The 15,967-nt window shown below is 39.0% G+C and overlaps 1 protein-coding gene across 1 annotated transcript in view; it reads left to right on the top strand.

Moving 5' to 3' along the window:
• The window catches only part of LOC119809421 (muscular LMNA interacting protein), a 122,405-nt gene extending 109,975 nt beyond the window's left edge, over nt 1-12,430 (top strand). Inside the window, exon 13 of the mRNA XM_042054727.1 lies at nt 12,323-12,430. Coding sequence (XP_041910661.1) covers nt 12,323-12,430 — 108 coding nt within the window. The remainder of the gene's footprint in view (nt 1-12,322) is intronic.
• Nucleotides 12,431-15,967: the final 3,537 nt, after the last annotated feature.

Below are 15,967 nucleotides of genomic sequence, written 5' to 3'. Positions count from 1 at the left end.
TTCAAAGGCTTTGGACAGCTTTGAAACTATTTGACTCTTTAAGGTAAAATGTACATATTTAGATTTAGAGACACAAAACACAGTTAAGAGTCAAGAAGAACATTGAGATAAGCTTTGCTTCAAGATAATAAAATGAATGTCAAGGGAAATAATCAGGTTCAAAATCATGAAAACCTTGTCTAACTCATAATTTAATTCTCTTCCCAAACAAAGAGAATAGGTGGTATTTATTTTATACTGAAATCTAGGAGCCTTGTAGTCTAGAAGTAGACAAAACATAATTATTTATTTGTGTCACAAAGATTTATGGAATCTACAGTAGGCAAAAGCCCTGGCTGATCAGTGCTGCCCATTCCAGGGGAAGCAAGCAGAAAGAGGCAAGTATAGCTTAACTAGGAATTTGTTTTCTATGTAGGAAAAAAAAACAAACAAAAAACAAAGTAAGAAATTAAACAAGAAAAACAATTGAGGACAATCACCATGCAGATGCTCTGGCATCTGTGAGGTCTCAAACTCTTCTGAGGAATCAGGACTGACTAAGGAAGGGTGTGACCCAGGATGGGACATGAGATGAGAACAAATCAATGGCCTGACCCTTGCTGGGTGGGAGGGGGCAGCAGGAGGGGAGACAGCAACTCTGAGAACTAAAATGGTTCACCTGAGAAGATACCAGCAGGCTGGGTCTGGTGTGGAAGGAGCAGGTTCTCAGGAATCTTGGGAGTGGGGATCAAGAAGTCAGATTCGTAGATGGACTTCCACATTTGTCAGCTGTTTGAATGGGAAGGAGGGTCTGGGGAGAACATACCAAGCATGTTGTTTTGGTAAAGTTCTCCACCAGAGGGCAGAGACATTTCAGTATCATACGTGTCTCAGTGGTGGTTTGGCATGTATTGAAGAGGCTCTGAAATGTGATAAAAAACCTAATATTAGAAAAAAAAAACCAATTTGATATTTACTATACAGACTGGTACTTTATTTAAATTTCGAAGCAATTGTGAGGTGGGTTTCATTTTCCCTATATTTGAGGAAACAGGAACAGAAAGAATGGACACTTTGCATAATATTCTACATGGCAACAAAATCTGGTGCTGGATTAATTGCTCTTCAGAGATTCTCCGACAAACCTTGTCATTCAAACAGCTTCACTATCTCACGTTGCCATGACCTGCAGATCATAAGCTTCCATCTGCTCCAGCAAGGCACTTTGTTTGTTGTATTTAATTATTACATCCCAAGCAAAGTTTCCCCTCCCTCCCCTCTTCTTAGTCCTTCCCCCCGACTCTGCATTCACTTATTCTCTACTGTTTCTCTTCAGTGACAGGCAGGCCTCTCATGGATATCAGCCAATATTGGTATACAAGTTGCAGTGAGACTATGCACCTCTTCTTTTAAGGCTGAATGAGGCAATCCAATAGGAGGAAAGGGTCCCAAAAGCAGGCAACAGATTCAGTGACATCCCTTGCTCTCACTATTGGGAATCTCACATGAAGACCAAGTTACACAACTGTAGCATAACATGCAGAGGGACTAGGTCAGTCTCATGCAGGTTCAGTTTCTGTGACCTTCTATGAGTCTAGGTTAGTTATTTGGGTTTTCTCATGGTGCCTTAGACACCACTGGGTCCACAATCCTTCTTTCCCCTCGTCTGCAGGATTCCCTGAGCCCTGTCTAAAGTGTGGCTGTGCGGTTCTGTCTCTGTTTCCATTAGTTGTTGGGTGAACCCTCTCTGATGACATTTGGGCTAGGCACCAATCTATGATTATAACAGAACATCATTAGGAATCATTACATTGTCAGCCCCTTCTTTTCCATTCGTGTTTGGTTCCGTCCTAAGTTTCTGGGGTATCCTGCCTCTGGGTCCTGACTCTCGGAGTTGGGGATTCCCTTTCTGGGTATGGATTTCCAGCTGTGCCAGTCATTAATTAGCCTCTTCCACAATTTCTGCATCATCTTTACCCAGCACATCTTTTAGGCAGGACAAATTGTAGGTCAAAGGATTTGTGCCTGGGTTGATGTCCAAGGCCCTCCGCTGAAATCTTACTTGGTTATAGGAGATGGTTGATTCAGACTCCATATCCCCTATTGCTAGGAGTCTTAGCTGGGTCACCCTCATGGATTCCTGGGAGTTTCCACTGCTCTGGGTTTCTAGCTCATCCCTGAGATACCCCCAGATTCCAGTTGTCTCTCCCAGCACTCTCTCTCTCCATCTCTCACCCGATCTCTCTCGTTTCCATCCCCATTCCCCCTTCTAGGCCCCTCCCTCTCATCCACTGGCAATGCCCATTCTATTTTCCCTTCAAAATGCTCTTTAATGGCTCTAGGTCTGTGGGTTGTAGAATGATTTTTCTTTACTTTAAGGGTAATATTTACTTGTGATAGAATACATATGAAAAAAGCAGGATAGTTTGAAATACTCCCATACAGTAAGAGAACTTCTGGAGGTATCACTATGAAGGTGTACTACAGAGAAATACTAATAAAAATTGCCTGGTATTGGCATAAAAATAGACAGATTGATCAATGGAATCAAATCAAAGACTCAGAACTAATCCACACACCTATGGACACCTGATTTTTGAAAAAGAAGCCAGAAATATACAATGGACAAAAGAAAGCATCTTCAAAAAATGGTGCTGGCATAACTGATGTTCACATGTAGAAGAATGCGAATAGAACTATATCTAGCACCCTGCGCAAAAGTCAGTCCCAAGTGGATCAAAGACTTCAACATAAAATCAGATACACTGAACCTGATAGAAGAGAAAGCGCAGAATCATCTTGAATGCATCGGCACAGGAGACAGCTTCTTGAACAGAACACAAATGCTCAGGTACTAAGGTCAGCAATTAACAAATGGGACCTCATGAAACCGGAAAGCTTCTGTAAGGCAAAGGACATCATCAATGTGGTGGACAAACAGGCAACCCACAGAATGGGAAAATATTTTTACCTCAGAGAGAGGGCTAATATTCAAAATACATAAAGAACTCAACAAACTAAACATCAACAAAAACTAAACATCGACAAATAATCTAGTTAAAATGGGGTACAGATCTAAACAGAGAGTTCTCAAAAGAGGAGTCTCAAATGGCTGAGAGACAAATAAGGAAATGTTCAACATCCTCAGCCATTAGGGTTATGCAAATCAGAACAGCACTGAGATTCTGTCAGAAAGGCTAAGGTCAAAAACACAAGTGAAAGTTCATGCTGGGGAGGATGTGGAGCAAGGGGAACACGCCTCCACTGCTGGTGGGAGTGCCAACTTGTATAGCCACTTTGGAAATCCATACAGTTTCTCAGAAAATTGGTAATTGATCTATTTCAAGACCCAGCTATACTTCTCCCGGTCATATACTCAAAGGACACTCTTCCATATCACAAGGACACTTGTACAACTATATACATAGCCAATTTACTTGTAATAGCCTAGGTATCCCTCAACTGAAGAATGGATAAGACAAATGTGGTACATTTACACAATGGGCTATTATTCAGCTATTAAAAACAGTGACATCAGGAAATTTGCTAGCAAATGGATGGAAGTAGAAAAGACCTTCCTGAAAAACAATGCACCTTTTAACATAGGACCGGAACTCAACGGAGACCACTTTCCTGCCTTCAACAACAGAGAACTATGGGAGCAGATAGGATAAAGTGGCAATTTTCAATCATTGGTTGCAACTTTCTTGGGAGTTAAACTACCCTTTCCCAGGGGTTTCCTAAGATGATCAGAAAATTGATATTTGTAATACAAACACAATTCATAACATTAGCAAAATTACAGTTATGAAGTAGCAATGAGAATAATTTTATGATTTGGGGTCACCACAACTTGAGGAACTGTATTTAAGGGTCACAGCATCAGGAAAGTTGAGCTCCACTGTTGTACAGAGACACCCAGAGTTATGGCATGAGCTCTGGACAGGGTCTGGGGTTGTCATCAACCCCAAAATACTTCCTACACACTATCTCCAGACCCCAACCTCCAGTCTTCTTTGGGTAAGAGAATGTATCAGGGGAGGAAGAGGTGGGAAGATTCTTGAGCTCAGGACTTTAAGAACAACTTACACAAGAAGACTGAAAGAAAAAAAAGAAATAAATACACAAAACAAAAATAATATACTTTGGCAGTCACTTTATTGAAAAAGGTCATTTTGTAAGTTGGAGGCAAAACTGCCTCTAACTACCTCATTAATCATGCTTGCTTCACTCTGCCTGTATACACAAGTAGAGACCTGTCTGAGTGAATACACCAAGGTAATTTGTTTTTGATCAACATAGAGATAAATGGCCTTGCTCTCAATTTGAAAACTTTTCTGACAATTTTTGGAGATAATGGGAATTGGATGACTATTAGGATGCTTCAGAAGAGAAAAATCTTTGTGGTGGGTGGAATAGGACATTTTATCAAACTCAAAATGGGTTTTTAATGTTCAGAAGTTTTCAGGAAAGAGGAGCAGAGGCAGTGTTTCAGAATGGATGGACTCTTTCAATGCGCTCATTAAGAACACTCTGTTCAACTGGCTAAATCAGATGAATTGGACTTTTAACATTTAAAAAATGAATGTCAATGAGCAGATATTTTTAACAGATGCACTTGTGCAATTGATGTTATTACGTTAGGTTCTTTGCCAGAGGGCAGAGTGAGTATGTCAACATAGTAAAAAAGCCTTCATAACAGCTTGCCATGTGAAATGGGAGTGGCTGTTGTCATCCTGCCTGTTGACATCCTGAAAATGTTCTTAATTTAATTACAAAATCATTGACTTTTACATTTCTTCTGGGAAGCTGAGAATAATCTATTCTTTAATTCATATTTCTCTTTTTGGTTTAATTTTTGTGACAGAAACATCTGTCACTGAGACCATTTGTTGTGTAGCATTAGGCATGTAGTATATATCTAAAGTATTTCACTGTGGAATTTATTTTTGCTTTTATTCTTTTTCATTAAAAATAGTTTTTCCATACAATATATTCTGATTACAGTTTTGTTTCATCAAACTACTACCAGATCCTCCCCTCTTGCCTACCACCCAAATCCTTACCCTTTCTTTCTCTTTCTTTCATTAGAATAATTGCTATTTTGCAATAATTAGAATAAAAAGGCATCTAAAAATAATATAACAAAACAAACAAATAAATCAGAGTAGGACATAACAACAAAGAATGAACAACAACAACAAAGAAAAAAGAGGCAAGGATAAAGCTCACGAAAGACATATAGATGCAGGGGACACACTCGTTCACACACAGAGAGACATCCCATAATTATGCAAGAACAGAAACCATACTATATATAAAATGGAGTTGTAAATAAAAAAGTTTTGATCAAGAATTATGAAAGAATTGACTGTCAAAAATACCACTGAGTTTGTTTAGTGTTGGTCATTTCCTGCTGGGCATGAGGCTTGGCCTTGAGAGTGCTTTGTGTACTCTGTGAGACTCAATTGGAGAAAACTAATTTCTCATTTGTGAGCAGTTATCAGTTGGAGATAGATTCTGGCTTATGGATGGGGGCTGTGTCCACTTCCCTTTCAGTGTTGGGACCCCATCTCTCCATGACTTGTACAGACTCTGCATGCTGCCACAATCTCTTTGTGTTAATATGTGTATTGGTCCTGCATATTTAGAAGGCCTCGTTTCCTTGATTGTCATCTATTCCCTCTGGCTTTTACATTATTTTTGTGTCTTTTTCCATAAAGTTTCCTAAACCCTGAGGGGCGGGTTTTGATGGAAACATCCCATTTAGGACTGAGTGTTTCAAAGTCTCTCTCTCTCTACACATTGTCCACTTGTGGGTCTCTGTATTTGTTCCCATCTACTGCAGGAAGAAGCTTCTCTGATGATGGCTAAACAAGATACTGGTATAGCAGAATGTCATTAGAAGTCATTTTATTGCTATGATCCTTTAGAGGAATGTTTTTTAGTTTTCCCCTAGGTCCTTGGCTCTCTAGTCTCAAGTTGTTGGCCATCTGAGCAATGCCATGGATAGGTTCTATCTCATGTAGTAGACCTTAAACCTCATCAAATATTGGTTGGTACATCTCACAAGTTTTGTGCCATGATTGTAGTAGCATATCTTCTTTTCTCATCACACACACACACACACACACACACACACACACCACACTTCATACACACTTCATTTATTCATTTTATATCACAGCTGCAGCCTTCCCTGCATTCTCCCCTCACAGCCTCTCTTTCCTATTCCCCCACCCCAATCCTTTGCTCTTCCATCTCCATCCAGGAAAGGGAAGACCTCCTATGTGTACCAATAAAACATGGCATATCAAGTTGCAGTAAGACTAAGCATCTCCCCATGTATTAAAGCTGAGCAAGGTACCAAGTATGAGAAGTAGGGTCCAAAAAGCCAGTAAAAGAGTTGGAGACAACCACTGTTCCCACTGTTAGGAGTCCCATGAGAAGACCAACAACACAACTGTAATATAAATGCAGAGCGCCTGTGCCAGTCTCTTATAGGCAGGTTGCTCTTGTAGATCAAAGGTTTTATATCTGGATTGTGGTTTTCCTTTCTTCTTTGGTAGCAAACAAAAACATATAAAAAAGATCATCCACCAGGATCAAGTAGACTTTATTCCAGAGATTAAGAGATAGTTCAATAAACTTAAATCAATAAGCCTACTTGATCATGGTGGATGATCTTTTTGATGTTTTCTTGGGTTTGATTTGTAAGAATATTTTTTGAAAATTTTTGCATCGATATTCACCAGAAGCATTGTTCTACAATTCTCTTTCTTTGTTGGGTCTTTGTAGTTTGAGTATCAGGGTAACTATGGCCTCATAAAACGAATTGGGGCGAGCTTTCTTCCGTTTCTATTTTGTGGAATAATTTGATGAGTATTATCATTAACTCTGTAAAAGTCTGGTAGAATTCTGCTCTAACACTGTCTGGCCATGAACTTTCTTTCTTTTTTTTTTTCATGAACTTTCTTTTAGTTAAGAGATTCCATTACTGCTTCTGTTTCACTAAGGCTTATAGATCTGTTTAGATTGCCTATTTTTTGTTTGTTTATTTTTATTTTATTGATTTCAGACTTGAGTTTGATTATTTTTTGCCATCTAATATTTTCAGGTGTGATTTCTTCTTTTGTTTTAGAACTTTCAGCTGCATTGTTTAGTTACTAGTATAAGATCTCTCCAATTTTTTTTGTAGGAATTTAGTGCTATGAACTTTCTTCTTAGCACTGCCTTCATTGTATCCCATAAGCTTAGATATGTTGTATATTCATTTTTTATTCAATTCTAGAAAATTCTTTAATTTCTTTCTTAATTTCTGTCTTGACCCATTTTTTTATTCAGTAGTAAGTTGTTCTGTTTCCGTGAGTTTGTAAGCTTTCTGTTGCTTCTGCTGTTGAAATCCAATTTTAATCCTTAATGGTCAGTTGGGAGGCAGGATTTATTTTAATTCTCTTGTATCTATTGAGACTTGTTTTGTGTCCAAGTATGTGGTCAACTTTGAAGAAAGTTCCATGAGTTTCTGAGAAGATAGTATATTCCTCTGAGTTTGGATGAAATGTTTTATAAAAATATCTGATAGGTCTACTTGGTCTGCAATATCAGCTAACTCCAGCTTTTTCTTGTTGAGTGTTTGGATGACCTGGATGACCTGTCTATTAGCAAGAGTGTGGTATTGTGTGAGGATCAGTGTTATTTTAGTTGTAGAAGTGTTTCTTTTATGAGTTTGGGTGCCCTCAAGTTTGGTACATAGATGTTCAAAATTGCAACATCTTTTTGGTGGATTTTTCCTATGAGTATATAGTATCCCTCCCTGTCTCTTCTGATTAGTTTTAAATTGACATTTATTTTGCCAGATTTTTGATAAAATTTTCTTTAATATTAAAAAATGCTATTTGGAGAGAGATACTCGGCTGGAGGCAGGCAGGAGAGCATTTTTAGTGAGGCAAAGTCGACTTGAGAAAGATGAGGCTTTAAAACTCTCATAGATAACACACCATCCCTCCCTGGAATCCATTGCCTGTATTTGTACTGTGTGGGTGTGGAGCCATAGGCATATGGCAGCAGTTATACCTTACTCATAGGGGAAATGATGGGAGGCAGAGCTTGCACTTCATAGCATGTACCTGGACTTAATTCTTATGGCCACTAAGATCAGGTTCTTGATTGAAGGAGCCTAGAATAAGTTGTAAAGTTTTATTAGGATATTGAATAAATGTTCTTCATAAATGCATACTATTAGCAAGAAAAAAGTCTTAAATGGAGGGGGCAGAGAGAAAGAACAAATGTGCTTTCACGAAAAGGCCAGCTTTGGCCTAACTCATAAACAGATGGATCTAGGACATAAAAAGAAACTTGCCTACACATGAAATAGGAGCCCCATTCAGGCAATACTTTTGGTGGCATCAGTTTAGGTGAGCAGTTTCTCAATTCAGTGAGACCTGGATGGAGGCATTTCACTTCAGCAAGTCAACTGTCTTTGAATTATATGTATATATACATCTTATGCCCTTACTTCCTATATTTCTTTTAATATCCTTCTGCATTTCCCTTTTTAAAAACTAATACAAAGAAGTTATTAAGGAGCTTCCTTTTGGCAAATATTCTGTGGTTTTGTACACTTTATGTCGTATGGTCCTTATCTGAATGAAATTTTAACAGGTGTTAAAATTCTGTGTGATACCTTAGACAAATGTGGTATTATAAACATTTCTGGTTTTGATACAGGTACCTCATATACCCCAGGATGGCCTCAGACTTATTATGTGTCCAAGGGTGTCCTTGTCGTTCTGACTTAATTTTTGCCTTTCCTTCTTTAGCGTGGAGTTATTAGCATGAACCATTGGGCTTGCTGTATGTGGTGCTAGTTCCCACGGCCTCACCCATGCTAAGCAAACACTCTATCAGCTGAGCTAGTGTCCTCAGCCCATAATATTTCTATTGTAACTTTATGGATCTTACTCTTTGAGATTGATTAAACCTAATGCTAACGTGAAATTTTCCTGTAGGATGTCTGTAAGCAGTAAACACCCTACTTAACTTATGGTTTGAGTTTGAATGAAAGCTCACATGGTTGTTTTTTGATTTGAGAGAAAGCATAGAAATAGAAGAAGGTAGAAGAAGACAGATTTTTTTTCAAATGGGAAATTTTAGACTCTTTCAAATGGATTCAAGGCCAAAGTGCAGTGTCTGATGGCAAAATACACTTAAGGAAAGGTCTGTAGCGACAAGGGATACCTGGTGTCCTGACAGTTCAAAGGTGTATTATCTTTAGTAAGGTGTTGGCTAGAGTTTACATAAGTTTTAAATACAGTTTGAAGCAATGCATGGAGATATATGAATGGAGGAGTGGGTGTCTAATGCCAAGTCAGGGCTGGTACGTACTTTATTTAAGGCAACCCTTCAGTTATTGGTACTCACATTATCCTTAGCTTACCTTTCTATTACCCATTCATATACACTGTTTCTCTCCAGCACTGCTCCATTCATCCTCAATGCTGCTGCTGGAGAGGAGGCCTTAGCAGACACCCGGGTAAAACCTGATATGAGTCAATGAAGAGCGATAGGAGATAACCTGAATCTATCATTTCATATGATTCTTCCTAAATAAGACTATTGCAAATACCCATGACACCTCACTTTATAGGTGTTGACAAGGTGCCAAGCTCTGGGACTGATTTCCTGCAGTTTTCAGGGAATTTGTTGTCAGTTAAGAAAAATCTACATTGAGAGTAAGGAGAGAAAATAGGACTGGAAAGTTTCTGTAATTGAGACTTTTAATATAGATCCATTTACTTTATATTATAGGTCACCCTGGAATAAAACAGTAATATTTGTATGATACAGAGATAAAGAATAGGGAGAAGTCAGCTTAACAATATTTACTTTGTGAAGAAATAGATACTTGGTTTATGATTGTAGTAGAGCACTCGGGTATAAAAACGATTGAAAATAATATTTTATGTGTAATTCTAAGCGACTAATTGTGCCTTTAAAGGACAGACAAGAAGAGCAGCAAATATGCTTCCTATTCAATTGCAGTCACAATTTCTGGAATCCATTTTTAACCCTAGGATGATGTTGGCATATAGATTTTCTTTTGCTCAATTTTTATTATTGCCTGGAAACTCTATGCTAAGATAAAGAGAATAGTGCAGGTCATCCCCTGAGGAAGTGGTTATCTGCCTGAGAAGGAAACAACTCCAGGTAAAATGTGAGTAAACAAAAGGAAATGGAATTTATTTTCACACAGCCTAAGTATAGCATGGACAAAAGCATTCCATTGTGCTAGAAGCTGTCCCTTAGAGAACAGAGTATTGTCTTTGGAGAAAGGTAATGTCCTGAGTTTTACCTCATAGCTTGGAGCAGAAAGGCAAAGAATAAAACAACTCTATGTGGAGAGTTTTCATATCTGCTGCTGAGACCAGAACAGAAAACTTGTTTTCTTACTGTACTTCAAGAATTGAGATTGGAAAATGATAAAACTAATTATCAAAACTCATCAGTGAGAATTCTGTGGGCACATAAAACAATGAACATTTATTAAAATGATATGTGTCAACATGTCATCAACTGAGCAGACAACACCCATGGAGTACCCAGCAGAATTCTATAAAATTTGATAGTGTTTATTAAAGGCCCAAACAAGGAGACAGCGGGAGAACTAAAAACAGATATTAAGTCTTCAGGTCATGTTCTCAGAGGGATTCCTTCCCTTCATCTTATGACTGGAACTTCTAGCTCAGCCATGGCTCAGAACTGGACACTTTAAAAAGGAAAGAGCTTTCATCTAGAGATTGTGTCATTTATCAAGTAATAGGATATCGCTAAAGAATCATAGGAACAATAAATCGGCCAGATGCAAAAGAGACTTGAGAACATCTACTTAGGGCCTAGTGTTTTTTTTTAATTGACATATATTAATTTTACAAAGTAATAGCCTTCACAATAACTTTTTTATACATGCACATGATATACTTTAATTATTACCCCCTACTGCCTTCTCTTAAACCAGTTCTCTATCCCTATTCCTAGTATAGTTCCATTAGGGTCAGTATTTTATTTTAGTTGACAAATTATTTATAGTAGCTATTATTATTATTTTGGTAGTGATAGATAACAAACTCTCACAAATATTAAATGAGCACCTGCAGCCTGCGATAGACTTTAAGAAAGAGGAAACCGAGGCACAAAGAGAGGTCATATAGGGTATCAGTGGATAGACACATTTTTAAACCTTTGGGTACCACCAAAAGTTCATTTCTTTCAAATGCAAGAACTAGTTAAGCTACTTATGTTTCCTATCTTGACTTCTATGATTCTGCTACATCAAATGAAATGTTTAGGACATGTAGCTGGCTCTCTTTTCGAAGCAGTGGCATTTTCCTGAAGTACACAGAAGCCAGTCTTTCAGTGTAGACATATGATGTACTGATTTTCATAAAGACAAACCCAGAGCCCTGATATGTTGTCGCATTGCCCCCAGGGCTGGAATCATGAGTCATAATTGTTTGGATGCACAACTGCTAGGATATGGCAGGGCCTATCATCTAGCAGCCTGTAGTCTTTGGGGGAAAGGAAACGAACTCCCATTTTACACAGCTCGCCCATTTAGCAAATTGAAGAGGTTACTCATCGACTATGAAGTGGGGTCAGTGCTTGCAAATATCCGAGCAGCCATTCTCCTGTCATTTTCTCAATCACTCGTGTTCTGCATCCCACTGAATTTCCTCCCTGGTTTCCAATCATCGTAATTACGATTTCTGCTTAGTGAGTGGATCCGTGTGCACATTTCCTGTTCCTGGCTTCTAGCAGGTGACTTGGTTCATTGAGGAGTTTCCCTCATATCCCTCTAGACTGGCTCAGGTCTATTAGTAATAAACCCTGACAACACTCAGAAAATTATTTCCTAATACATTATTCTATTTTCAATTACCATTATAGTAATAATTAATATTTAATCATATAATATAGTGAACACAAACAATATCATATTAGTATATTAATTATATCATATTATAATGTATTATTGTATTACTAATTTTATAGATTGATTATGTAGTTGTTATATGATTAATCATTAATATACTAACATAGGAATTTAATAAAAATATTATAATAATATCATAGAATAATTGTATTATTTATATAGAATAATATAATTCACATCTATTTCTCCCACTAGACTGTAATCTCCAGGGTCAGGATAATATTCACTGCTGTGATCACAACATCTAGCCATATGGTTGGCATATTAGTAGGTATAAAATCTGAAAGATCCATGGCCAATAGTTTTATTATACAACTGTCATGTAAGTTAATTGATTGGGACATTTGAGTGCAGTCAAATGGAGGTGTGCCTGCGCAGTGCATGGTGCATACTTTTCATCGGAGGTTGCTGGTCATGGACTTCTCACTTGAAAGGCAGGAGCAGCAGCTGTCAGAAATGTAGTCTCATGGCTCTCTTGCCTCTTCCTGTGCACATATGAGAAATGTATGGAATGTTCTCTGCACCATGGAATGTTTGAAATCATAGACTAAAGCCCCAGATTTTTTGATTGGCCAGGCAAATCTCTAAAAACAGAGACACAATCAGATTTATGAGTTTAAGTATGATGGCAAATAGCCCCTGACCTCTGACCCTCTCATTGTAGGATTTTCCTACCTGTGTTGCCACGGGAACCTTTAGTGACTTCTATCAGAGGCAGGCTGCTTTGTAGACCCAGAAAATACAAACCTTGTGGCTAGACCTTTTAACAGTTCTGGAGAAACCAGCAATAAGGAGCTTTAGGGAGCATCTGTGGAGTTCACCAGTGACAAATGACGTCTCCTTTAGCACAGGAATAATTAAGAGTCCAGGGGAACTCACCTGTCGTTCTCTCTGCTGTGCTCCTTGTGTGAGGCCTCATGTGAGACATTTGAGAATGCAGTGAACTAATCCCAAGAATTCACAAGTTTGGAACTCTTTGGCTTTAGAAACAAGAAATTTTTCTCTCTACAATGTGATTTATTTTTTTAAATTTATTTTTACATATCAATTTGTTCTCTGTGCTGGGTGAGCTGTCTGCCAGGCACAAGCAGCTTACAGATGAATGGCCCGTAATTCAGGACTCTCAGGGACTTGCTGTCTCATTTCAACAGCCGTGTAATAAGGAAAGAGACTCTGTGGTTCTTGCTGCAGTAGAGTTTCACAGCTACTTTCTAGAGGTATTATTATGAAGGTCACATTCTACCTTGAGCTACTAAGTGTAGAGAAAGAGAAGGTGCAGGTTTCTCTAGATGCATGGTATGGAGAGGGTTTGTAAGAGATTGGGGATGCACTTGGAAAAGCAATCTTAAAAAGGAAATTATGAACACACTGTCTTCCCTTGATGAGTTCAAGGTGTTAAAACTTCCTGCAAAAAAAAAAAAAAAAAACCTCTTTAGGGTCTCTGGCAGTCAAAAGACTCTTCCACCTCCAGACAGGAGCTATTCCACGAGTATCACGGGCCTGAAATCTACGTAATTTGGACAGAATTACTACAGTTTGCAAAACGTTTTCCTCTGAGTTGTTGCATTCTCATTTCTCCATATGGCCTGGGAAGAATTCATCTCTTTGTCTTTTCGTGCAAGGTCATTTGGCCTCCCAGGGAAGCAGCAGCATGCTTGCGAAAGCCCACAGGCGGTCAACACTTTATAATGTCTTGTGCTAGTTTGCCGACAGTTGATCAAGTGTAGCGAAAGCAAATTAGTATGCTATTTAAATACGGCAGCAGTGAGTGTTCAAAGGTCGAATTCAGCTGCTCTCCTGAACCCAAGACCGAAGTTTCCACCTGAGATGGAAATACACGTGTCCCATCTCACCTGCATGTTCCCCTTCACACACTGTCCTACGTTCAATAATGCTGAGGTGGGAACAGTAGTTTGTCAGCTCTATTTTTATTTTTGAGGCAAAATAGTAATTTGGTTTTTCGTTTACGAACATTACTGCTACATGTGAAGCTTGGGTTGCCCTTGATCCCACCATGTGCATCTTCTCTCTGTGTTGCAATGATGAATTTCTTTTTTACTTGTTCCTGTTCTGACCCCTTAAGAGTTTTCTGCTGTGTTGTATCGCTCTCATCACTCAACATCTCTGTTCTTCCCAGATCGCTACACTCAGCAGAGGGTTTATTATTTATTCCTTCCTGATATTTCCCAGATAACCTACCCTAGTTAGCACATTCATTTCTTGCTTCTGTGAATCCTAGAAAGACACATTGACTCAACCGCGATCCTTTGTCTTTTCCTAGATAACATGTTCATCTGAAATTCCTTCTTCCTTTCCTCCACCTCCCTTTCTCCCTGCTGCCCCACTTCTAATGGATTTCTAAAATGTCTTCAGGCAGCCTTGATACTTGTGTCAACAGTGACAGTGGGTTCTGTTGAAGCTGATCTTTCCTACCGTGTGCCCCTTGCTTGCTCACAGTACCCAAAGGGCTTCTGATGGACACGACCCTCACATTTCTTCCAATTGCCCTGTCTCTAGACCCTGTCATTGTTCGCCATTTCTACTTCTGGCTCTTCTATACATTACTCTTGTCTTGGTGCTTTCACTTAACTGTGAAACAGGGTTAGACATGCGCTACCTAAATGAAGAGACTGCTGTAGCGGCTTGTGCTTCTAATCCTAGTACTCCAGAGGCTGAAATGGGAGGCTCAGAGTTGGATGAACGTGTGGCCTATGAAGTGAAGAGATTTCCTAAATCCAAAACAGAACAGAACAAAACAAAACATCAAAATACTTTGGTGTAGGAGTTCCTTCTGTTTGTGTGTTGCTTTCATTGGATAATTAAATAAAGAAACTGCCTTGGCCTGGTTGACAGGACAGAACTTAGGTAGGTGGAGTAGACAGAACTGAATGCTGGGAAAAAGGGCAGAGTGGCAGACACCATGGATCTCCTGCCTGAGATGGATGCTGGTTAGAATCTTGCTGGTAAGCCACAGTCATGTGGTGATACAGAGATTAAAAGAAATGGGTTAAATTAAGAGTAAAAATTAGCCAATAAGAAGTTAGAGCTAACGGGCCAGGCAGTATTTAAATGAATATAGTTTCTGTGTGATTATTTCGGGTGTAAGCTAGCCGGGCTGCCAGGAAGACAAGCAGCCTGCTTCTCCTGTTACAATACTTAATGAACAAACACATAAAAGTGACTTAGCACAAGTATAAAATGATTCGATATGACTAACTCATGAACTTTATAAGATGCCAGCAGACTTCAGCTGTCTTGAAGTAAATGGAAGAACAAATCTACTCTGCTGAAAGTTCATTCTCAGGCCAAATGAAGTAATTTAGGGCTTAATAATTATTTATGATCAGTTAGTTACTGTTCCCTTTTGTTCATTAGGGAATCACTACACAGGTTTTGAAAATTGAAGTGATAATGTATTTGATCTAAGTTAATGAGGGCCTCTGCTGGAAAGTAGGGAAGGAATATAAATGTAGGCGCCACCTCCTGCCTCGGTTGCCTCCGTTGCCTTTTTAATCTCATCAAAATGCTTTTTAGGGAATTCTGAAGTCTAAAGTTTTCAGGTTGATTCTTCTTGTAAGTATTAGGAAATTAGAAGAATAATGAAATGTATGATTTCAAAATCGTGGAAAGTCGTATAAACGCTGCATCACCTTGTCTAGGCATACTTAGGAGTCTGCTGTGTCCAGGGCCGATTACTCAGGCTGGAAGTTTGAACAGTACACGGGGACTGACCCTGAGTCAAGCTTAGTGTCCTGGACACCATGCAACCATGTGGCAGCAGATGTTTTCCGCTGCTTCCCAGACTGTGACTTAGGGCTGGGACTGACTCCATTCTCTTCAAGAGGTTGCACCGAGGAAAACTGACGTCGGGATGCGCAGAGGATCTGTAGCTGGGATAGAGTCAAGACCTAGAATTCAGTGAAGATAGAATTTTCTATAAAAGCAGGCTCAGTTCCTTAAAGCTACTGGAACTGAGAGGGGCCTGAGAAAGTGCCAGGG

This window comes from Arvicola amphibius, chromosome 3, assembly GCF_903992535.2.
Source record: "Arvicola amphibius chromosome 3, mArvAmp1.2, whole genome shotgun sequence".
NCBI classification, from domain to species: Eukaryota; Metazoa; Chordata; class Mammalia; order Rodentia; family Cricetidae; genus Arvicola; species Arvicola amphibius.
Note: the sequence above shows the minus strand (reverse complement) of the source record. Positions and strands in the feature narration are given on the sequence as shown.